Source organism: Dipteris shenzhenensis, chromosome 22 (assembly GCF_047967505.1).
Source record: "Dipteris shenzhenensis isolate YYH24624 ecotype China chromosome 22, Dip_SZ_1.0, whole genome shotgun sequence".
Taxonomy (NCBI): Eukaryota; Viridiplantae; Streptophyta; class Polypodiopsida; order Gleicheniales; family Dipteridaceae; genus Dipteris; species Dipteris shenzhenensis.
The window spans coordinates 15623714-15649581 of NC_141617.1; the positions used below are offsets into that span (position 1 = coordinate 15623714).

General features: G+C 47.1%; 1 protein-coding gene across 3 annotated transcripts in view; it reads left to right on the forward strand.

Annotated features, from left to right (window-relative positions):
- Positions 1-25868, forward strand: part of LOC147887797 (receptor-like serine/threonine-protein kinase NCRK) — a 195636-nt gene that overhangs the window by 15472 nt on the left and 154296 nt on the right. For all 3 annotated transcript variants that reach the window (XM_087393528.1, XM_087393527.1, XM_087393529.1), the window contains exons 3-4: positions 22969-23156; positions 23237-23441. In XM_087393528.1, coding sequence (XP_087249654.1) covers positions 22969-23156; positions 23237-23441 — 393 coding nt within the window. The remainder of the gene's footprint in view (positions 1-22968; positions 23157-23236; positions 23442-25868) is intronic.

Consider the following 25868-nt stretch of genomic DNA (forward strand, 5'->3'; position numbering starts at 1 on the left):
TCAGCTTAGCAGTAGAGGTTGAGGCCCTCCAGAGCTCCTCATTGGGAAAGTTTTCTTATTTCTACAGAGGTACATAAAAACTTTTGGAGGAGGCTCTAGAAATCCCTCAGAAATAGAAAGATCACTCTCACAATGATAGCCTCTGTCGGACTTCATCAGACTGCACAGTACAGCCCACAGATCAGGGACGTCAGTTACTGGAGCTCCTCACCTCGCACAGTATGGTCATTTATAACGGCTTGTCCAGGTGGCCACAGTCTTCCATGCCTACATTCTCTTCTGCTTCTGGGCGTGGCACTAGCGTGATCGACTACATCATAGGTCCCCCGACTCTAGTCCCTTCCATCCATAGCCTTACTGTTAGCCCCTTCATGCCCTCTGCCGACCATGCACTCATCCACTTTACTTTGACTCATGTCTCCCATGACCCACCCCCCCCTCGTCATCACGACCGCACATCCTATTATGAGGTTCATTTCGACCACCAGTTCGATGATGTATATAGCCAGAACCTCAGCCGCCTACTCCGTCCTCATCTATTAGATGCTCTACCATCCACGCAGGACCGGTGGGAACTTGTACATTCTTCACTCGTTTCTGCTGCCCACATGTCCTTCCCTGCCACGTGTCATTCGTCTAGTCCCCCACCGGTTGGTCTTGTTCCTTGCAACGGTTGGTATGACGAGGAGTGTAAGGAACTCCGCAGGAAACTTCACCTTGAGACCAAGGAGAAGTCTCCCCTCCTTACCGAAACCAAGAGAGACTACAAGTGGTTGGTTAGGCGCAAGAAACGCCAATTTTTAGCCCAGAATGAGGAGGAGCTGAGAAGCTTGCTTTTCAGCTGTGACTCCAAGGAATTCTGGCGAAAATTCCTCCGCTCGAAGTCTCAGAGCCCCCTTACAGATCCACGTGTCTGGTCTGCATATACTTCAGCTCTATATGATGTTCCAGATCAGCCAGCCATCGATTTATCCCATTCCCCTAGGCCAGCTTCATCTATTCTTTTCACACCAGAGAGTGTCCGTGCAGCAGTCCACCGATTGAAGAACGGGAGAGCTAAGGATCATGATGGATTGCAAGCGGAGTATGTAATCCATGGGATTGATGCCTTAGATTTTGTTCTTTCCCGTCTCTTCACAATGAGTCTGTTTGTACAGGCCTACCACAGTCCTGGTTAGGCAATACCATAGTACCTATCCACAAGTCGGGGGACCCTATGGAGCCGTCGAATTACAGGACCATCATGATCGGCCACGTTATGGCCAAGATCTTTGCATCAGTTTTGGAAAGCCGTATAAATGACCATGCCGAGACGACAGGACTCAGAGCCAGAGGGCAGGCTGGATTCCGTAGGGATCATTCGACACTTGACCACATCCTCACACTTAGGGCACTGGTGGAGGAGGCGAAGTCACGAAGGCAACGGCTTTATTGTTGCTTCGTGGACTTCAGGAAGGCATTTGACACAGTTCCGCGATTCAGATTGTTTCAGAGGATTCGCCAGATGGGCTTTAGCGGAGAGATACAGTGGGCTATCATGGCTTTGTATGAGAGGGTCACTGGTCGGGCTCGGACACGTGAGGGGCTCTCAGAGGAGGTATGCAGCACGATTGGGGTGAAGCAGGGCTGCCCGCTCTCTCCCACTCTCTTTGGATTATACATTGATGAGCTAGAGATGTTTGTACAGATGACAGGTGGTGTGGGCTCTACTCTCTCAGGATCCTCCATTCCTATCCTCCTGTATGCGGACGATGTGGTTCTCATTTCCTCTACTGCTCAGGGCCTCCAGGCACATATTGAGGCACTCCACAGGTTTTGCCAGGACAGGGGGTTGACCGTAAACCTTGGCAAGACCAAGGTTATGGTTTTCAACACCTCTGATCGTATTTACAGCATGGATGAGTTTTACTTCACTTATGACGGACAGCCCATTGAGCTTGTTAGAGAGTACACTTATTTGGGGGCAGTTTTCAGGGGACCGGTCTTCACCATGACATATGCAGCACGAGATAGGATTAGTAAAGGGTATGCTTCGTTGGCTCATCTTGAGCGTCAGTGTTTTCAGTCCCACTTTCAGCATCCCGATACGAAATCCTTGCTTTTTGATACATTGGTGAGACCAGCTGCGATGTATGCAGCTCCTTTCTGGGCAGGAGACCTCGGCGCTGCAGATTGGAGACGAGTAGAGAGGTTACAGATCATCATGTTCTCTCGGCTCATTAGGGCCAAGGCTACAGTTCCGCACGAGATCATGCTAGCAGAGTTTGGAGCTACTCCCCTTGCATTGGATGCAGCGTTTCAGTCGGTCATGTATCTGCACAGGGTCAGGGAGTTTGGAGACTCAGCAGCAGGCAGAGCTCGGTTGCCATGGTTAGCACTTGCATCTTCTATGGAGTTGGCACGATCAGGGACCCGATACTGCTGGTACTTCAGACTCACTAGGTGGCTCACATCCCTTGGACTAGACATGGATAGACTGCCTCCGTTCAGATACAGCATAGATGCCCCTCATCTCGAGTTGACTCGCCACGAGCTTAGCCAGGTCACGAGAGCAGACTTGCTGCAGCTTCATACGTATCGCACTTGGGTTTATCCCACGCAGCTTCCGGTGAAGATGGCCACATATCGTGACCACTTCCTTCGGATCTCAGAGGATGGATTTGTCATCCCACCAGGCTATACAGGTACCCACATGTCCCACTCACTGAGGATTGCCCTCGGCCAGCTTAGAGTCTCTTCGCATCAGCTCGAGATAGAGGCTGGTAGGATGCGACGCATGGAGGATGGACGGCGACCAGGCCGAGAGACCAGGATCTGCCCTTGTTGCACCATGGGAGAGGTGGAGTCAGAGGAGCACTTCATTTGCAGATGCCCGCTATATTATGAGATCAGAGGTAGATTCCACTGTCTCTTCACGGATGGCTTTGGACCTCTCTCACGAGTGATGGACTACGAGGATCAGCATTGCCTAGCCCTTTATGTCAGGGAGGCCACTATGCTTCGGCGAGACTACCTCAGAGAGCACAGACCGAAGCGTGATAGAGCCCAGCCTCATAGAGCTCAGACACACGCCATACCAGAGGACAGAGACCAGGAGGAGCACGAGGACGGCAGAGCCCACACAGGACACATGCCTCCACCATGTGGATGTACATATGAGATGGCTTGTAGACGCCGCAGGATCTTGTTACATAGGGGACGTACTCGCCGCTTCATCTCCAGACGATCCAGGATGATGGCAGCATTTCGGAGGAGACTTACTCATGGAGATCTCGCCCCACCAGCCACTCACCTCACCTTTGCCCAGATTTGTACTCTCATAGCAGGAGGCAGAGTCGATGGACAGGATTTCCAGTATTATTTTGGTTCTCAGACTCATTGACACCTGGACTTGTATCTTTGCATTGGCATATTGTGCCCATCCCCCCCATTTTGCATCCGGGGGCGGTTTTCGTGCATCTAGTTTACTCTGTATTTAGGCTCAGATTTGACATTATGTACTTTCACTAGCATTATATTGCGTAGCACTTAGATGATATTCGACGATGCCTCTTCTTTGGGGCACGTTGATTTTGTGCTATCTTGTATGCAGAGTTCTTGATGTCCCATGGGCCCATTTTGGCCTCTAGTGGACAATAATACACTTTCTTTCTTTCTTTCTTTCTTCTTTTGGCTTTCAATCCATGGAGGGATTGCAGTGAACCTATGGATGTCCAGGTTTGGGGCTGATCCTACTTGTCCTTGATGCCATGCAATAGTCGAGTCAGTTCAGCATTGCCTTTGGGAGTGCAGATAGGCGAGGACGATCGGAAAGGATGTTGCCAGGATTCATCGTTGCACATTTCATAGAGCACCCTTCTTCATGACTTGGGGATCAGTGGCATGGTTATCTCTTACTGGACCTCAAGTGTTTTTCGAGGGACAGGACTCAAACTCATCCTTCTTTATTGTACAATGACACTCTGTGGAGTCATGCTCTCTCTAGGATGTTCCTTTCACTCCTTTCAGAGCTGCTCATGCCTCAGTAGACACATCTTGGGAGATTCTAGCTAGCATTGCAGCATGGCATATTTGGAGGGCTTGATGTACGGAGACAATGGAGGGTTCACAGGTCCACTCGTCCCAGTCTATGGTCAGTATTTAGACTGATACTATACACACACTGATGGCCATTTCGGCGAGCATGCAGGGATCCTCCAGAGCAGCTATAGCCAGGAGAGATACCTTTTTCATAGTTTGGAGAGGATCTCCTTTCTTCTCTAAGACTATTTCAGGGTTGAGGTGACATTTTCAGCCTCCACCTTGGAATTTTTGTTTGCTCTTTTTGAGCTGTTTTTTGTTTCATGCATGTCATGATGTACTCCTGCATTTGAGCTTGCTCTTGCGGCTTTCATTCATACTTAATGAAGTCATCTTTTTACCCAAAGAAAAAAAAAAGGTTTGCCCAAGGAAGGGAAAGCTAGAAAGGGGACATGGCTTTGATACCACATGAAGGAACTGGAAGAAGGATGAAAGTAGACAAGGGAGCTAGAAGGAAGGAAGCAAATCTTGAACTGGAAATGGAATGAAATGAAGGAACAAAATGGAATCACTTACATGACCAAAAGCTCCACTGAGTTGATTGATGTGACACATGAAAGTACAACACTCATATAGAGCACACACTTTTTGTGAGAAGAAAGCTTTTATTTCTATATAATAATTACATTCATAGCTGCTTCAAAAAACGAAGTAGCTACTACTCAAGAAAAGATCTCAGTATAGGCTGTATACACATCCTGATCAATCAAACGAGTCTGAAAACAATCGTAGAATGATTGTTGCAGAGATCGTTTGAAAAAAAGAAAGGATGAAAATAGTGGATCACCAAAGACTCTATGATTGCTATCCATCCATAAAGTCCATAGGGTCCAATATCGCACCCATATAAAAAATAAATCAAAACCCTGTCTCTGAGGATGAAATCCAAACAACCAGAAAAATCTGCCAAAAGTAACAGTAGGAAATCGCTGTCGAAGCCTCTGTCTGATGAGAGCAATGAAATCAGAAGTATTTGGACAGGACCAAAAGATGTGGAGCACTGATTCAGTAGAGTGCGAGCATCTGTGACAAACAGCTGAAGCAATATGTCTGTGTGCGAGTAACTGTCCAGATGGAAAAATGCCAAGGAGAACTCGCCATAGAAAAAGCTGTTGTCGAAGAGGGACTTTGTAATGCCAAAGGAGACGCAGCCTTTTTCTCCACCACTTCATTGGACAATCCATATGCCAAACAATATTTGCTCTGTTGGAAATCCAAGGTGGAGGTAATAACACTCTATACAATGATGACACTGTGATATGTGAAAGCTTCAAAGGACGGACATATGAGGAAGGAGAGCGTAAAATCCAATCCTCAAGCCGATGCTGTATTTCTAAATGAGGTATCGGCAAGTACGGTTGGAGCATTGCTGAAATTTTATGCCATAAAGGACGATAATGAGCTCCCAAGCCGTATTTGCGAGCAGCCAAAGAAAAAGATAGAATTGTGCCATCATCGTGAAGTACATCCGCCACAGATGAAATGCCTTTGAAGGAGAGAAAATAAGAACGTCGAGGTTCTTGTATGGCCAAAGGTGGGTGGAATACTTTAGACCAAAAGAGATTCTCTACCCTCAAAGAGTTGCCCAAGAGAGAGTCCCTGCCTTTCCATTCCAAGTGGGATAAAATGTGTTTCCAATCAAGAAGCAGAGAAGAAACAAATGGGCATCCTCTGATCTTGCCTTGGATAGAGCCAAATAAAAAATCCCACTGAGTAGGCTGCCAATTTCCAAAAGCAGATGTATGAAGATGTAATAAGAGAGAGCGAATCATAAAAGCCCAAGGCTGATCTCCTTGTAGAAATTGCATCATCATTTTCCCCCTGTGAGCAAGTAAATGCATTTGAATATTGAGAATGTTCAGACCCCCGTGCATCTTTGGAGAACAGAGACGATGCATGGAGAGTAATCTGAGACTTTTCTTGCCATGTTTTGAACGCCAGAAAATTTCCATGATAGCTGACATAAATGAAACCAAATCTGCCTTGGTAAACATAGTGAGAGGCAGATAAAATTGTATGTATGCTATCAAAATGGATTGTGTAATTCGCAGACGAACATGTAATGGCCAAGTTGCAAGCTTCCAATATTCAAGTTTTGCCCTCAAATTTACTAGCACCCAATCAGTTTGTTGTGAACGGGTGAGTCCCCATCCTAAAGGATAACCAAGATGTCGAATGAATTGAGAAGCAGGAACAATTTCCCCAGGCCACAAAAGGTTGTGCCAGTCCTGTGAATGTAAGGGCAACAATTTTGATTTTTGAAAATTTACCCGAAGGCCAGCAGCCAATCCATATGTAGAAAGAGCATGCATAATCATGGACAGATCAGCCCGAGTATTTTTTGGAGTAAAGAAAGAATCATCGGCATATGCTTGAGCAATCATGCTGCGACTGCCATGGATCTCCAAACCGTGCAGCTGGTCCGTGTCCAAGAGGTGATCCAGATATTGAAGCAGTGGATGAGTGGCTATGGCAAAAAGTAAAGCACTCAGTGGGCATCCTTGTCTGACAGAGCAAGCAAGAGTCCAGGATGGAGAAATATCTCCTGAAAGTATGCAGGCAGCTTCACTATCTTGATAGAGCCAATTGATGAGTTGCTGCATTTTTGTGCCAAAACCCAAAGCCTGCATAGTCGATGAAATGAAATCCCACTGAACTGTATCAAAAGCTTTGGCAATATCAACTTGCAATAACAGAACATCCTGCTGTGTGTATTTGGCATATTCAATTCCAATGTAGGCATTAGCAATGTTATCGGTGATATGCCTACGCGGGACAAAGCCATATTGCGCAGGATGCAACCCATCATGTAAAAACCCCTTTAGCCGAGCAACAATCATTTTGGTAGTGACTTTGTATATTACAGGCATAAGAGTGATAGGTCTCCAGTCTGCCAAAGACTCACAAATTTGTTTTTTAGGAAGGAGTTTAACAAGACCTCTCTTCCATGTGTTTGGCATTTTCTGATGTTGCCATGCAGCATTCACCATAGATAGTAATGGATGCTTCAAAATGGGCCAGTATGCTAGAAAAAACTCGACTGTCAAACCATCCCATCCAGGGGATTTCCATCTGCCACATGATTTGATGGCATCTGACAGTTCCCTCTCAGTAAAGGGTTCTTCCAATTCCAAAGCTTGAGTAGGGGAAATGATTGGAGAAACATTTTTCAACAGTAAATTTCGTGCAAGCAAAACCTGTTGCGAGGGAGGAGCTGCAGAGCCAAATTGCTGAGAGAAGTGATGCACACAAACAGAGGCAAGCTGTGACCGTGAAGTAGTCCATGATCCATCAGGCATAAGCACTCTGCAAATTTCTGTTTTCTCCTCTGAGCTTTGGAAGAGCAACCTTTATCTGTGAATGCTCTTTGTCTTGCTCTAGTCTCCCATTTTGCCAGTTTCCTGTGATCATTTAGTTTAAGACAAAGTCTTGCCTGACATAATGTGGTTTGCTCATGCATGGACAGCAAACGATGATGACTGAGTTCAGTGAGGTCTTGACAAGTAGACTTGGCCTGAGCAATGGTTTCCCTCAGAGTCTTCATGTAAGACTTGCCATAAACTCTAATCACCATTTGCATTTTAGAAATAAAAGAAGCCCAGGCATCATCAGCATGAAGATGGCTGCTTGATGAGAGACAATGAGCTGCTTCAGTGACCATTGCCTTAAATTCAGCATGTTGCAAATAATTGTTGTTGATGATTAAATGTTGCCTTTGTGGCAATCTATCATCTGGCATCTTATGAAAAGATAACCGCAGCCATAGTGGTGCATGGTCTGAATGCACAAAGGTGTAGTCAATCCACATTTTGCATGCGAAATCCCCATTTTGTTGGGGAGCAACACTATACCAGCGATCCAGTCATGCCTTATAAGCGGAAAGAGCATTATGTTGAAAAGTATAGCCCGGTGACAAAGGCTGCAATTCCTTCCAAAGGTCCACTAGATCCAAATGCAAGAGTAGTTGAGACCAGGCATGCCTTTCAGGAGCTAACATATGATCGTGGCTGGAAGTGTTGTCTCCCTGTTGTGGAGCATTATTGAAATCCCCACATATGTAGGCATGAGATCTCCACGGGTATTGTTGCATAGAATGCCAAATTACAGTTCTGTCTCGAGATGACTGAGGTGCATAAACTGAAGCAAATTCAAACACCTCTCCTCTAATAATGCATTGGAGAACAAGCCATCTGCCTTTGTTGTCATTTAATGCAATGACTGGTTGAATCTCATGTTTGATCAGAAGGACAACCCCTGAGAAAGAGTGCTCCCCAGCATAGAAAATGTCATACCCACAGTAGTGTCCTGTCTTGCCTGCATAAATATGTTGGTTGTGCTCTTGTAATGCCACTATGTCAGGTTGAAATCTATTGATGTACAACCACACAGATTTCCATTTCCTACTATCACACATGCCCTGGACATTGAGTGTAAAACAGGTGATGTGAGCAGTCATATATACAGATATTTATAGTAATGTAACAACTATGTACAGCAGCAAAATGCATGAGGTCAGCCTTGCATTTCTATCTCAGGGTCGAGGCCTCGCCCCTGAGAAGAAGTAGTCGCCTGAGAAGAAGATAGCAAAGCAGCAACCTCTTCTTCAGGGAAGAGTGTTCTGCTGGCTGATACTGTAGCCCATGTAATCCCAATTCCTGTATTGATCTTTGGGGTGTTTCCGCTAGAAGAGGCACCATTCCAAGTGCGAGGGGGTGGGATTCTTCGAGCAGAAATAACCTTTCTTGGGCTCTGCCAGCCATCAGTTGAAGGTTGCTTTCCTTTGGACAAGGATTGAGTAGCAGGAGGTGAATGTGAAGTGAGATTCGCATTGGTAGCTACTGAATCTTTGCCTTTATCCTGACTCCCAGAATGCTGTCTACTGCTTTTGTTTTTGTTTGCAACTGGAGTAGGAGCATCTTTAGTGGGCATGTGGACTGGCAAGGTGACATGAGGCATTTTATGTAGGTTCAGTGGACACTGTGAAGCCATGTGTCCAAACTTTTTGCATTCAAAACAGGCCCCTGCAAATAAACCCCATTTGAGTTTATAAAAAGCACTGCCCATGTTCACATTATTCACCGTGACCGAATAAGAGTCCGGTGTGGGATTATCAGTATCCCAAAGAATGCAAAATCTGTTTGGGTTGCCATTGGGCCGTGGTGGGCAGACCACTTTACCTAAAGATGCTGCAATTTTAGGCAAAAGTGAGGCCATACATTGTGGGAAGTCAACAACTTCAACCCAAACCGGGCATATGTGTCGGATTAAAGCCTGAAAGTCCCGTGTGGGAGACCATGGCAAAACATGCACCATTTGCTGCCCAAAAAAGAGAGGCGATTGTTCCAAAAGCATTTGTCTGTGGATCTCATCCACCATGATCACCTCAAAAAAGCCCCTGGCTGCATAATGTACTTTACGAACAAAAGAGCCAGCCAATGTGCGTGTCAGCCAGTTGCCTATCTCTGCAGCAGGTGGCATCCGGCCTGGAAAAAATAATATGACTGCATTCTTAGCATATTCTCTGACTGGATCCACAATTTCATCAACCTCAACCATGATGCCAACTGAGGGAACTGAGTCTTTCCATTCTTTTCTCGTATCTGCAAATCCTTCATGCATGACATCATATACTAGTTGAGCCTCAAGAGTGTCATGCACCGGGTCATGCTGACCCTCAACCTGCTTTTGCTTCTTGCAAGGAGCCGAGCGCTCCTTTTGAAACGTTTTTTCATATGAGTATTCTGCCATAACTTTGTATGAGGGGGAGCTTGGGAATAAAATATCTGTAAAGGGGTAGTGAAAACCACAGGAGTATCCACAGGAAGCCCACAAGGGAGGGGGAGGAGAGTATAGCTAGTGAGGGGAAAAGTAGAGGGAAAGGTAAGATTTTGGTGAAAAAAAAACAGGGCTGTTCGGGAAGACAACGAAGCAAAGAAACCCCGAAAGCTTATACGACAAGAGGTGCTGGGCTGTACAGACTACGACGAGCTGTATTGAAATATGCACAGGCTGCACGGGGGGAGGCTAACTGTACGGAAATATAGTGCAGGTACGTAATCGTACGGTCGTACAGACACCGTACGGCGATCGTACAACGTACGGACGAATCTGCGAAGGGTACTTGGCAAGGACGAAATACCAACACCTGGCTGAAATACCGTGGACTATACACACACTCCAAGGGGCTGTACGAAAGGTTACGGAAGAGCAGCAGCAAAGGCACGTCTGTACGGAGCAGCTGAAGCGGCGCTGGGATCTGTACGGAAACTGCCGTACGATGGCTGGAGGGCACCGGACGCTGACGGGCAACGAGCTCTCACCGCTTCGTTCTCTCACACACACCTTCGCACCACGCACACACACTCAAGTACCATATGTCTATGGGATAGCTCCCAATATGCCACATGGCACTCTCTCACACAAAGACTCATAAAACTAGTTTCTAGTACACACTAGAACACACTCTTTGACTATGATTTCTCCAACAACTAGTGGAGTGGGAGCCTGTATGGTCAGTTTGGAAGAACTCTGTGATCCTGCTCTAAGAAGAGTCTATCAAGGTATGCTCCTCATGTGTCTGTAATCGAAGTAGGCACTCATGATGTCGGAATGCCTCATGGATGAATGCGGCCAAGCATCGCTGATCCGGAAAGGAGGGGAACCAGAGCAACAATCCATAGCTATCTTTGAATAGTCAGTAGAAGCACCCTCAGATCTCATAGTAAAAGGGGCATCTGAAAATAAAATGCTCCTCAAACTGTAAACTGCATAATGTGCATATACGTCTCTCCCTAGGTAAACCCTCTGCTCAACCGCTCTCAATACATAGTCTATGTGAAGAGACCCAAAACTGTCCAATAGAGATCCTCAGCGAGTGTGGTAGATGAATCCGTGTGTATCCTAGTGGGTTAATAAACCCCTCATCTGAGATATGTAAACAATGATCTCTGTAGAAGCTGAGAGCCCGCTCCCCCTTCCCTGCTCCCCCGCTCCCTCTACCCCACTCCCCTCACCCCTGCCTCTACCCTTCCCCCCACCTCTACCCTTCCCCGCCTCTACCCTTCCCCCCGCCTCTACCCTTCCCCCCACCTCTACACCCCTCTCCTCTACCCACTCCCTACCCCCGCCTCTACCCCCCCGCCTCTACCTCCCTCTCCTCTACCCCTTTCTTTCCTCTCCCGCTCAGCTGCCCCCTCCCCTCTCAGCCTGCTCCCCCTTCCTTGCTCCCCCGCTCCCTCCCCCCGCTCCTGCCTTAGCCCTCCCTCTTACCCCGCTCCCTACCCCCCACTTTCTTTTTCCTTCTTCCTGTCTCCCCCCTCTTCCTTTTCCCATAGCGTTTTTTGGAGCGGACGGAGCCTCAAAAGTGTCCGAGTCGGCCTCCTCACCTCGATTGGTGATGGATATTCCGTCAACCAATCCTACTACACCTCCACTGGCCGCGAAAACTATTACTTTTTCTAAAGACGAGTTGCAGCAGCTCAAGAAGGACGTAGAGATTGAATGCTCTACCACGTTGCTCGCACGCATCTTCGGGTCTCACCCTTCCAGATCCCAAGCCAGAAACTAGATGCCTGCGGCTCTCCCCCCAAACCTCACTCCACGATTGTTAGATGTTCATCTTCTAGGACGAGGTTTTTTCCATGTTGTTTTTGACACTCCAGAGGCTGCGAGCACAGTGCTCAAAGCTGAGTTTTTACAACTGGGACACAGGAAGATCTTCTTTGACGCCTTTGATATTGGTTTCGACCCAGTGGAGGCAGATAAGGAAATCTTTTCGCTCTTCATCAGATTTCCCGAGCTTCCCCAGGTTTACCATCGACTTCTTTCTATTATTGGGGAGCATTTCGGCGCAGTTGTTGAGATCCCACCCCTCCCTGGGTTGCCATTGACTACAGCAGAGGCAACCAAGGCTGATGGTGTACCTAGAGTTAGGGTCCTCTGTAAGGATCCTAACCTCACGATGGACCATGTTATGATCCAGCGCCCGGATGGTTCCTTTTTTTGCCAGAGAGTAGAGATTACAGGTAGGCAGGACGAGTGCAAGATATGCAGGACCATTGGACACTTTGCTAGGGATTGCCCCAAGAAGAAGAAAAGGCCCAAGAAGCCCTCTAGTACAGCTACCACCCCACGGCCTCGGCAGGGGGTGGTACAGGTCCAGTACCTGCTCCTCAGCCTCGACAGGGGGGTGGTACAGGTCCAGCACCTACTCCTCGACCTCCACACGGCAGTTCTCCTCAAGATGGTGGTATAGCTCCTACTCGCCAGAGTGCTCCTCCATTGAGCGCTCCTTTGATACCACCACCTTCTACCTCAGGTGCCTCACGACCTTCTATCTCAGGGGCACCCGACGCATACCAGTGGGTGTGCAGATTCCGCGTTCAGTCTATGAGGATACACTAGTGGACTCTGCTTCACCTTAGGTTGTCCCTCCAATCTCACCTCACATAGTCCGAGACACTTCAGCTCCGACCCCTCCTCCCCAGTTGCAGCTTCTCCCGTAGAACCAGCGGTGCAAGACACTCTCCTCGAGGCAGTAGAGGTCTCCGCGGCTGGGCAGACACAAGATCGAGAGCAGTCCTCACTTCCTCCCTTGGATAGGGGGAAGGGGATGGTTTACACTATTGATCCTCTTCCCTCAGAAGGGATCCTTCGCACTCCGGCCTGATTCACAGGAACTCATTTTCAGCTTTGGCAGATGCTTCAGATCTCCTAGAGGAGGAGTTTGTGCCCTCTACTTTTGGTGAGCCAGTGATTGGGTTTCCTGTTGACAGGGTTCTTTCTCCTGTTGATTTTCCTCCACTTGGTTCCATTCCTCGCTCCTCGAGAGCAGGAGGTCTTCCTTTGTTGAGGGGTTTGTTTCCGCCACTAGGTCGGGTAAGGTGTTCCACTCTACATCCTCCCATCAATGAGGATTATTAGCTAGAACATACAGGGCCTAGGTGGCGTCCCACATCGTCACCGCAGATAGCTGATCTGGGATTAGCTTCATCCAGGTGTTACTGGGGTGATATCTTATTTATTCAGGAGCACAAACTGGATTCTAGAGATTGTGCCAAGTTAGGCAAGTTGCTTTCTGCCCATACACTTTGGTCGCCTCCTTGGGCACTAGGGGAGGCACTTCTATTTCAGTTTCGCAGTCGGTTCTCCCCTTAGTTGTTGGACACAGAGTCATTATTTCCTCTAGGGCTCAGTGGATTATTCTCTTGATTGGAGGGTGTAAGGTTGGTTTTCTTAACCTGTATGCCTCCAACATTAGAGGGAAACGTGTCATTATGTGGAAGGATTTGCTCTCCTGGGCCCCCATTGCAGATTCATGGGTGATTAGAGGTGACTTTAACATGGTTGAGTTACTGTCAGACAAAAAAGGGGGTAGAGAAGGACTTCACTTTTTGGAGAGAGCAGCTTGGGATGCCTTCCTTTTTCACTACTGTGGCAGAGATACTTGGTTGGACGATGCCTTTCTTATTCAGCCACAGTCCCTCCTGTTCTCTTGGTCGAACAGGAGGCAGCAGATGCCTATTCATGCATGCATTGACAGATTCTATGTAGATGATTGGGCACTAGACAGAGGTGGATCGGTATGCATTGCTACTGGGGTTTCCAGTTCATACCACTTTCCTGTTGTGCTGGCTATCTCAGAGCCTCACTTGAGAGGCCGGTCTGCCAGCATCAGGATTCCAGATGCCTTGTACACAAAGGAGGACCTTACAGAGGTAGCCCTGTAGATATGGGTTTCTCATGTCCAAGGTAGGCAGCCATATCCATCACATGTAGCTACTGCCCTTTCTGGTATTAGCAACTTCTACCACTCAGTTGCTTGTACCGGGAGACATGAGATTGGTGTTCGTTAGCAGTTGGCAGCTTTGCAGAGGGAAGAGTAGAAACGGCCTTCAAATGCTTGGATTCAGGAGTCCCTTGCTACAGCAAGGGTTCATCAGCAGGTTTTGCTTGATCAGAGAGCTTGATCAGAGAGCAGAGTATGCCTTTCATGCACGGGAGTCCTTCTGGGTTCAAATGGGTGGTAGAGTCAATAAACACGTTTTCTCTACTCTTGGCCCTAGACATAGTAGAGAGAGTGTATCCCAGCTTATTGACTCACATGGGGTTTTACAGATAGATCCGGATGATGTCATGCGCATAGCTTCAGATTTTTATGCCGCCCTTCTTACTGCAGATCCTATCACACAGGATAGAGAGGATGCTACACAGGTTATTTGGTAGAGCATCCCTTTGTTGGTGAAACCGGATATGCATGTTTTGCTTGATGCACCTTTCACCAACATAGAGTTTAGGACTGCACTTTCATGCCTTCACAAGGGCAAGTGCCTAGGTTCGGATGGCCTCACCCCTTCCTTTTCATTGCATTTTGGGATATGATTGGAGACTACATTACTTCAGCCCTATAGGGCATTTGGGACTCTGGCAAGATGCCCGGGTCACTCACAGAGGGTCTCATCCACCTTATCCCGAAAGGAGGTTGCAGAAATTTAGTGTCCAAGTAGAGGCCTATCACACTTCTGGGGACATGTTACAAGATTACGGCCAACGCAATCAGCCTCCGATTGCAGCCCGTTCTCCCAGATCTTATTCATGACACTCAGATGGGATTTGTGCATGGGAGAAGCATTTTTATAACATTTTCTCTTTTCGGGAAGCTTCAAAGTGGGCCATGCAAAGCGGCCAGAATCTAGCCATTCTACTCTTGGATTTTGAGAAAGCTTATGACCGAGTAGATTGGGGTTTTTTGGAGGGCACCCTTCTACGTTTTGGCTTTACTGATGCTTGGATCAGAGGTGTTTCCTCTTTGTACAGATCAGCCCACAGCCAGGTACTTATTGGTGGAATAAGGGGTGAGAGATTTCAGATTTCCATATCCAGTCCGTCAGGAATGCCCCCTTACTCTTTTTCTTTTTTTGTTCGTGGCTGAAGCTATGAGTATCTATGTTAGATCTCCAGCTGACATCTTTGGGCTGAGACTTCCTATCAAAAGGGAAGAGGAGCTACTTGACAGTGAGTTGGTAGATGACATAGCAGTTTACTTGGATGCCACACCACAGACGCTCTTTTCTTTCAGGATAGCATTGGATTTATTTTGCTTGGCGGCGGGGGCGCAGATAAATTGGCATAAATCCAATGTCTTTTGGATCAGTGATGAGGACACTCCAGTTTGGGGGCTTGACATAGGATTCACTTGGGTTCATAGGGGTATGCCAATCAGGTAGTTGGGTTGCCAGGTCAGCTTGGATATTTCTTCCACGTAGCAGTTTGCTCCCGTGTTGGAGAGCATTAGGAGGAAGCTCCTTTTTTGGAGCTCAGCCAAGCTGGATCTTGCCTCTAGAGTTGTGGTGGTCAACCAGGTCCTCTTGGCCACGGCCTGGTTTGTTTGTTCATGCTGGTGCCGTTCTAGGGACTGCATCACTCAGCTCAAGAGACCGATCAGAAATTTTCTTTGGAGTGGGCTTGATGGCAGAGTAGATGCGTTAGCCAGGGTGGCTTGGGAGACCCTCATCCTCCCTACACAGGAAGGGGGTCTGAATATTATTGATCCAGATTTATAGTGCAGAGCTTACTCTGCAAGATGGTGGTGTGGGGACTTATGCCAGGGCAGGAGCCATGGAAGGCCTCTTTTATTAGCAGCATATAGACGTGCACACCTTCTTCAAGAGGAGACTGGATGAGCAGTATTAGATGGATTTTCACCACAACACACCTCAGATCACCTTTGTCCCCTCTCATGGTTGCCATACTAAAAGCATGGGCTAGCACTCTTCGGAGGATTCCTCCTTCCTCTCGTGAAGAGATTGATAGGCAACCGATCATCTGGAATGACAATATATTAAATGATCATGGCAAACCACTTGGTGCCTCACTCTACATGCAGTGGTCCAGGTGGAAGAGGGGACACGCCTCATCGTTGGGGTCATGGAAACCTTTCTGCACGCTTCCAGAGGAGACCAAATCTCAGTTGACAAGACATCTCAAAGGGAGTGCAGGGAGGATCTTACAGATTGAGGCAGCCCTTCCAACGGATTGGGTAGACACAGATGATATGCTAGTCGCTTGCTCCACTTGGGCAGGTACTTTTACGAGAGGCGGTGTTCCTCTTCCCGTTTTGGCCTTTCGAGATGCACATGAGGATGCTTTGGTTTTTAGTGTGCATGATGGTGGCAGACTGCTCAGGTCCACAGAGGACATCTTACTTGAGTCTGCTTTTCAGCCTATCAAGGTTGTAGGTCTTTTGGTGCAGGGATCAGATTCAGAGTGGTTCCTCGACCCAGACCCCCGGCTTCTCTCCACCGGATCTTGGAGGCTTTGGCTCTATGGGGGAGTTCCCATTAGGTATTTGCAATGGGATCCTGGAAAGTGGGAGTGGATTGACGCAGGGCATCGAGAGAAGAGCATCTCCTTCTTTCGTTACACGGTTAGTAATGCCAGGAGATTCCAGCTCAGTAGTAGAGGTTGGAGACCTTCCAGAGTTCCTCATTGGGAGACATTTGATATCAGTGCGGATTTGCGGTGGTGCTTTTGGAAGAGACTCTGGAAATCCCACAGGAATAGAAAGATCACTCTTTTCTTTTGGCTTTCTATCCATGGTGGGATTGCAGTGAACCTTTGGAGATCCAGATTCGGAGCCAACCCTACTTGCCCTCGTTGCCTCTCTGCTTTGGAGACTATTCAACATTGCTTATGGGATTACAGACAAGCGAGGATGATTTGGATGGGGGTAGCTAGGATTTTCAGTCACTTTGCCCACTCCCCATTCTTTATGACATGGGGTTTAGTGGCTTGGCTTTCTCTTGTAGGGCCTCAGGTATTCTATGAGAGACTTGACTCCTCTCGGGCCATTTCGATTCGACATCATCAGGTTGAGTCCTGTTCTTTGGATGTAATACCATACCTTCCTTTTGCAGCTGTACATGCCTCTGTGGATACCTCTTGGGAGATTCTAGCGAGCATAGCAGCTTGGCATATTTGGAGAGCCAAATGCACAGAGGGGAGGGAACTCAGGTTCATCCCTCGCACATTGGCTAGTATTTGGGCAGACACCATACATACCTTGATGGCCGTATGGGCGAGTATGCAGGGAGACTCCCGTGCAGCCTCAGCTAGGAGGGCTTCTTTCTTCAGGGAATGGAAGGATTCTCCTTTCTTCTCTGAGACTCCTATAGGGTTGAGGTGGCACTTTCAGCCTCAGCCTTGGTTGTTTTCCACCTCACTTTGAGGGGGTTTATTTAACATCATGATTGATTTCATGATGTATTACGCTTTGAGCTCTCTCTCGTGGGTTTTTTCTCTTACTTAATAGAAGTCTCTTTCTTGGGGGGGAGGGAAAAAAAAGGTGTGTTCTAGTGTGAGTTCTAGTCTAATGTGTCCTATGGATGCCACGTGTCATATTGGGAGTTATCCCATATGCATAGGTGTTCATATGTGTGTGTGTGCTCTTATATAAGAGTTGTACTTGTCTAGTGTCAAATCAATCAAGTATCAAGCTACAAGCTCTTTGGTCTACATGTGAGTACTCTCATTTTTGTTCATTGCTCTAGTCATTTCATTTCCATTTCATTATGTCTCCTTTTGAGTATCACTTCCTCTCTCCCTAGCCTACCCTCTCTCTCTTCCTCTCTGTACCATGTTCCTTCATGTGGTATCAGAGTCTCCCTTCCTACCTTCCCCTTCTTCTTGCTCTATCTAGAGGATGAGAGAAGCCCACAAATGGAAGCTCCCCTCTCCTCTAAGCTAGAGCCTCCCTTCCCTTAGCCTTGCCATGGTTCCTCGCCATCAAGTACTTTGCGGTCCTCGTTTGTGAGTTCAGCTCACTCCCGCATTAGTTCGTGGTTCTCCCTCAGCATTGGCGGACATTCCTCGTCAGTTGGTCGCCAAAAACTTGTTTTGGAGCAATCTAGCGGCTGTTTTTTGACCTTTTGAGCTGTATGTACGTCCGTATGGACCTCTGCAGACGGATGTGCGACAGTGCCAGGAGTCCGTACAACTTGTCAGAAGGCGATTCCGAGCAGTTTTAGGCTATTTTTTGGTATTTTTTGCTCAGATTTGGACTCCGGTGACCTCCAGCAGTGATTTGAGCTCCCTTGAGCATTTTCGCTCATTCTTTTGAGCCTCTTTTGTGCAGTCGGCGACTCTCTGATCAGCACATTGAGAGTCATGACGTGACCTCCCTTGGTAGCTGCTCCTATGGCCTTCATCGACACATCATTCGAGGGCATTCTCGCCTGGTTCTTCACCGACATACCTCTTTGCATCAGGATGTGCTTACTCTCGTGCGGTAGCTACTTCGGGGACATGGGTTCTCTGCCCTTGCTATGCATAAAATGAATGAAATATATCTTTACTACTTTCTTGTTTGAGTCAAGGGTACTCTACCCTAGGTTGTCCCCCAAAATGAATGCAAATAAATCATGTGTGTTGAGTCAAATGTTCTCTACCTTAGATAGTCCTCCTAAAAAGATTTTTGTTTTGGTATGTGGCTCCATGTCTCTCATTAGCCCTTGGAGCCAGGAGGGGATGTACTGTGGGAGCCATGTATTGGCTTTGATAGGTTTAGAGGGGGATGTATTGTGGGAGCCATGTATTGGCTTTGATAGGTCTCGTTATCAGGCGTGGCTGAGTTCCAAGATGTTGGTGTATTCCTAGACCTATGAGCTGGTCGTGTAGCCATGCTGTAACGTGAGTCTTTGAGCATGTTGAGTCTCAAGCCATGAGAGTACTTGAATCAACCTCTGAATACGCTTAGACTTTAGCCTCTGAGTTACATAGGGTGCACAGTTTGATGACTGTCATTGTCATGTTCTGTTCTTAGTTCCATTCCAATAGTCCCTCACCTTAGACCATCATTGTCATGTTCTATTCTTGGTTCCATTCCAGTAGTCTCTCACCTTGCCTTCATGGGGGGGTGTTGGAATATGAAGCCAAAGTGACCCAAAAATGTGTCTTCTAGTATGTTCTAGTATGAGTTCTAGTCTAGTGTGTCCTATGGATGCCACGTGTCATATTGGGAGGTATCCCATATGCATAGGTGTACTTATCTAGTGTCAAATCAATCAAGTATCAAGCTACAATGTTACGCTCTAGCTGAGGTGGCATGACCTCAAATGAATCAGTCGACATTTCCCTTAAGGATCTACGTTTGTAATATATTTGTTTGCGCTTCATGTAAATGATCGGGAGGGAATTAATGTCAAGGTCCTAGGTGAGGGCTGATAGCACCAAACTAGGTTGATCTAAGGCTAAGGGCCTAATGCAAGTAATGTGCCTAGGGGCAAAGGAAATTAAAGTATCCCAAGAGAGGGGTGAAAAGATGCATTAGGAAAGGCCCTATGATGATGACATGTGGCATCTAGATCCATCTAGGGAGATGGGGCTTGTTGGAGTTAGTGAGAGAAAGAGAATGGACCTTCATGTGATTTTTGGACTTTTGATTTCTCTGTGAGCTCTCACGCTCTAGCAAGGATTTGGCTGGGAGGATATTCTGTGGTGCTACTCCTGTGATCTGTTGTAGTAAGTAGGAAGTTCGTTTCATACAAGCTCTTTGGTCTACATGTGAGTACTCTCATTTTTGTTCATTGCTCTAGTCATTTCATTTCCATTTCATTATGTCTCCTTTTAAGTATCACTTCCTCTCTCCCTAGCCTACCCTCTCTCTCTTCCTCTCTCTACCATGTTCCTTCAATATCCCCTCAACCCGCAGGGGAGGGTTCAGGTACTTAAAGGGTACCCAACTGGCTGATCAAGACCGTTCGTGATTTTGGTGTGACTGATATTCTCTCTTCGTGGCTCAAGGGAGACGAAGGTCCACACAGGTCCCAGTGTGGCAAGGAGAAAATTTTGTAGGCTACCCATGTGTAGGTAAATTATTCTTTGATGTCTGGGATCATTAGAGACAAAGAACCATCTTCTATGTAGGAAGCACTCTCTTAGGAGCATTGGAAGAAAGCTATGGAGCTGGAGATAGAAGCTGTTGAGAAGAATGGGATCTGGAAGTTGGTTCCAAGACCCAAGCAAGTGGCTCTACAAGACCAAGTATACTTCAAATGGGACTATGGACAAGCTTGTACCAAAGGGTACACATAGCGATCAAGGATTGATTTGAGGACACCTTTCCCCCCACTACTCGAATGTCTACTCTCAGGATAGTTTTGCCAGTTGTTGCTACTCATCAACAATGGCACACACAACAACAAGATCACAACACAAACCAACAAGTCTACTTGCAGAGAGAGAGAGAGAAAGAAAGAAAGAAAGAAAGTGTATTATTGTCCACTAGAGGCCAAAATGGGCCCATGGGACATCAAGAACTCTGCATACAAGATAGCACAAAATCAACGTGCCCCAAAGAAGAGGCATCGTCGAATATCATCTAAGTGCTACGCAATATAATGCAAGTGAAAGTACATAATGTCAACTCTGAGCCTAAATACAGAGTAAACTAGATGCAAGGAAACCGCCCCTGGGTGCAAAATGGGGGGATGAGCACAATATGCCAATGCAAAGATACAAGTCCAGGTGTCACGGAGTCTGAGAACCAAAATAATACTGGAAATCCTGTCCATCGACTCTGCCTCCTGCTATGAGAGTACAAATCTGGGCAAAGGTGAGGTGAGAGGCTGGTGGGGCGAGATCTCCATGAGTAAGTCTCCTCCGAAATGCTGCCATCATCCTGGATCGTCTGGAGATGAAGCGGCGAGTACGTCCCCTATGTAACAAGATCCTGCGGCGTCTACAAACCATCTCATATGTACATCCACATGGTGGAGGCATGTGTCCTGTGTGGGCTCTGCCGTCCTCGTGCTCCTCCTGGTCTCTGTCCTCTGGTATGGCGTGTGCCTGAGCTCTATGAGGCTGGGCTCTATCACGCTCCGGTCTGTGCTCTCTGAGGTAGTCTCGCCGAAGCATAGTGGCCTCCCTGACATAAAGGGCTAGGCAATGCTGATCCTCGTAGTCCATCACTCGCGAGAGAGGTCCAAAGCCATCCGTGAAGAGACAGTGGAATCTACCTCTGATCTCATAATATAGCGGGCATCTGCAAATGAAGTGCTCCTCTGACTCTACCTCTCCCATGGTGCAACAAGGGCAGATCCTGGTCTCTCGGCCTGGTCGCCGTCCATCCTCCATGCGTCGCATCCTACCAGCCTCTATCTCGAGCTGATGCGAAGAGACTCTAAGTTGGCCGAGGGCAATCCTCAGTGAGTGGGACATGTGGGTACCTGTATAGCCTGGTGGGATGACAAATCCATCCTCTGAGATCCGAAGGAAGTGGTCACGATATGTGGCCATCTTCACCGGAAGCTGCGTGGGATAAATCCAAGTGCGATACGTATGAAGCTGCAGCAAGTCTGCTCTCGTGACCTGGCTAAGCTCGTGGCGAGTCAACTCGAGATGAGGGGCATCTATGCTGTATCGGAAGGGAGGCAGTCTGTCCATGTCTAGTCCAAGAGATGTGAGCCACCTAGTGAGTCTGAAGTACCAGCAGTATCGGGTCCCTGATCGTGCCAACTCCATAGAAGATGCAAGTGCTAACCATGGCAACCGAGCTCTGCCTGCTGCTGAGTCTCCAAACTCCCTGACCCTGTGCAGATACATGACCGACTGAAATGCTGCATCCAATGCAAGGGGAGTAGCTCCAAACTCTGCTAGCATGATCTCGTGCGGAACTGTAGCCTTGGCCCTAATGAGCCGAGAGAACATGATGATCTGTAACCTCTCTACTCGTCTCCAATCTGCAGCGCCGAGGTCTCCTGCCCAGAAAGGAGCTGCATACATCGCAGCTGGTCTCACCAATGTATCAAAAAGCAAGGATTTCGTATCGGGATGCTGAAAGTGGGACTGAAAACACTGACGCTCAAGATGAGCCAACGAAGCATACCCTTTACTAATCCTATCTCGTGCTGCATATGTCATGGTGAAGACCGGTCCCCTGAAAACTGCCCCCAAATAAGTGTACTCTCTAACAAGCTCAATGGGCTGTCCGTCATAAATGAAGCAAAACTCATCTGTGCTGTAAATACGATCAGAGGTGTTGAAAACCATAACCTTGGTCTTGCCAAGGTTTACGGTCAACCCCCTGTCCTGGCAAAACCTGTGGAGTGCCTCAATATGTGCCTGGAGGCCCTGAGCAGTAGAGGAAATGAGAACCACATCGTCCGCATACAGGAGGATAGGAATGGAGGATCCTGAGAGAGTAGAGCCCACACCGCCTGTCATCTGTACAAACATCTCTAGCTCATCAATATATAATCCAAAGAGAGTAGGAGAGAGCGGGCAGCCCTGCTTCACCCCAATCGTACTGCATACCTCCTCTGAGAGCCCCTCACGTGTCCGAGCCCGACCAGTGACCCTCTCATACAAAGCCATGATAGCCCACTGTATCTCTCCACTAAAGCCCATCTGGCGAATCCTCTGAAACAATCTGAATCGCGGAACTGTGTCAAATGCCTTCCTGAAGTCCACGAAGCAACAATAAAGCCGTTGCCTTCGTGACTTCGCCTCCTCCACCAGTGCTCTAAGTGTGAGGATGTGGTCAAGTGTCGAATGATCCCTACGAAATCCAGCCTGCCCTCTGGCTCTGAGTCCTGTCGTCTCGGCATGGTCATTTATACGGCTTTCCAATACTGATGCAAAGATCTTGGCCATAACGTGAGAGAGAGAGAGAGAGAGAGAGAGAGAGAGAGAGAGAAAGAAAGAAAGAAAGTGTATTATTGTCCACTAAAGGCCAAAATGGGCCCATGGGACATCAAGAACTCTGCATACAAGATAGCACAAAATCAACGTGCCACAAAGAAGAGGCATCGTCGAATATCATCTAAGTGAGAGAGAGAGAGAGAGAGAGAGAGAGAGAGAGAGAGAGAGAATAAATGTTTCTTTTGTGTGCAGACTGCCCTATTTGTCCTGTTGGTCTAGTCTCAAACCCTACACCAGGAGATATGGACAGCTGTAGCTGTATCAGTGCTCTGATAGTTGTTGTTCAGCTCCACAATTTAAGGCTTCCTACTTATAGCCTTATAATGGAGGAGGACTTTGTCAGCAATTTCGCTTCAATGCTGCAGGTTTCTACAGCACAGGTACAACACAATTCAATTTTCAACACTAAATGCTTATATAAAACATCTAAGGATCCAATTCTAACTTGGAAAAAAACCAGGTATATCCAGTGGCAAGGAGAAGCGGCAGCGTCATACTAGATGTCTGCATTTTTGCTGATTATGGCACAAATGATAGTCATACCTATCTTGACAATGTTGCTGACTTTTTGCTCCAAAAAAATGATAGTCATGAGAGGATTTTCAAGGATTCCAAAATTGGAACTTTCAGCATTCTTTCCATTGAAACAGTGTCCCACAATAAAGGTAAATAATGCAAGCACAGTGTTTTGTCTTCCATCAATGCAAATGTGTTTTATTGAGAGACTCATGTAAATTAATATTTCTCTTTTTCTGAAAAAGAGAATCTTTGACGTCCAGCATGAAGTGGGAAACTTGTCTACCACTTATGCGATGACCATTACCCTGTACTCTACTGATTTCCTTGCTGCCTTATGGGAGGCAATAGGTTAACTGTTTGTATTCGAAACCTTTCCACAGACGCTTGTTAACACACATGCACATGTGTGTGTGTATGTGTTATATGTATTCATATGTATATATACATATATATACATATATATACATATGTATACATATGTAGTTTTTTTCTCTTGTGAAATCCATGTTGCTTCATATTAGAAAGAGGTTGTCTCCAGAGTGTGTTAGAATATGAAGTCAAAGTGTGAGTTATTTGGAGTGTACTAGGTCTCTAGGTGGTGTTTCTAGTGTATTTTAGTAGACACCATTCTACTTTATATCCTAGAGTGCCACTTGTCACTATGGGACTTATCCCATATACGTTGTGTGGTTTCTAGAGTCTAGTGTCACATATATAGTGTTGTACTTGTCTTGAGTCTAAAATATCAGTCAAACATCAAGCTTTATCTACATGTGAGTATTTTGGTTATCATTGCCTTGCACTTGTACTTTCTTTCCATTTTCATTATGCTTTCCATCTTTTCATTCCGTTCCTAGTGAGTGATGCTCCCCTCTCCACATGTCCCTTCATGTGGTATCAGAGCCATGTTTCTAGCCGTGCTCTCTCTTTCCCTTTCGCTTCCAAGAGGTTGAGGTGAGGGAGGCCAATGAAGCTGCTCTCCCTCCTCCTCCTTGGAAGGTTGCCCTCTTCTCTTCCAATCCTTAGCCTCACCATTGTTTGGAGCTTTTGGAGGAGGTGATCTACATTGACCATCAGCCCGGAATGCCTCTTCATCAGCTACCCCTTCAGCTTGGACCTATGCGGCCACTCCTTTAGCCTCAGCATCAGCTGCAAATCGGCCGTACAGCCCGCTGTAAACAGGCCATACAGGCTGTATGGACTGTACGGGCTGTTTTTGTGCAGTCCCGTGCCGTACCAGCCTGCCCGCTAGACCTGAAAACCTGCTGCTCACGCTCCTGCCCTCGCCATTTGCCCTTGGGACTGCCACCAATAGTAGCTGGTCCAGCCTCGATTGCAGCGCCACTTCATCCCGCGCATGTGTCCCGTATTGCTCATTCTTTGCCTGGGCAGCTGCTACGCCCATTCATGATCTGCCTCTACAGCAAGCATACAGTCGAAATGTGCAGAACAGCTCCAAAAACCCTAAAAGCCCGCCTTCCCTAATTTATGCCCTATTTTGGGATAAAAATTGGGGCTCCTGTGCTCTGAAGGTTCCTAAGATCTGTGGGCAAACACTCCTTCAAGAAATTTTGAATTCTGGAAAACCCTAATTTTATGCTAAACCCTAATTTTGCAAAGTTAGGGCTTTTCTGATTTCTGTATCCCTTCAGCTCTATTGAAGCCCCCAGCATGTAAATCATTTGGGGATTTCCAAATTCATGTAAACTTATCACTATTTTTCCCATTCATTTGGGAATTTTGCCCCATTTGAGCATAAGTGCTCAAATTTGAGCCTCCACCCCGACATTGCTTATTTGATGGGTGCCTGAGGTTCTCCGATTTCTCGTGGTGCCTAAGGCCTCTACATCGACTTTTGGGTGACTCTCACTTCGACACGTTGAGAGTCATGCGGTGATCGCTCCATGAGTTGTTCCCATGGGCTTCATCAACATCTTCAGGGGGCATTCTTCCCATATATCAGGAAGAATGTGCACACTTGCGTGCAACAACTATGCAGAGGACATCTCTTACACAAAGAGATTTTTATTTATGCTATAGCTTGATGTATTTTGGAGTCCTCTACCCTGGGTAGTCCCCCCAAAACGATATGTATTGAGTTTGGATTTCATTGAGTCTATAAGGTTCTCAGCCTTGGATTGTCCTCCTAAAAATGATGTGTTGGTTTTATTTGTGTTTGGCTTCGTACCACTTCATGTTATGAAGCCATGGGGGGATGTATTGGAAGGAGTCCTTCCATTGATGAGTTCTCCATTTTTGAGCCTCTGAGACATGCTTGGTAGAGCCTCTGAGACTTTTGAACCATGCTCTCCAACCTCTGAGCCATGCTCTTGGTCTTTTGCATCCATGCGTGTTGGGCCTTTGAGCCATGCTACAGTGAGCCTCTGAGTCTATTGTACCATGCTCACTAGCCTCTGAGCCATGCACACTTGCCTCTAAGATTGCATAGGCTATAGTTGGCCATCATAGGATGTGGCTTCTATGGATGTTAGAATATGAAGTCAAGGTGTGAGTTATTTGGAGTGTACTAGGTCTCTAGGTGGTGTTTCTAGTATATTTTAGTAGACACCATT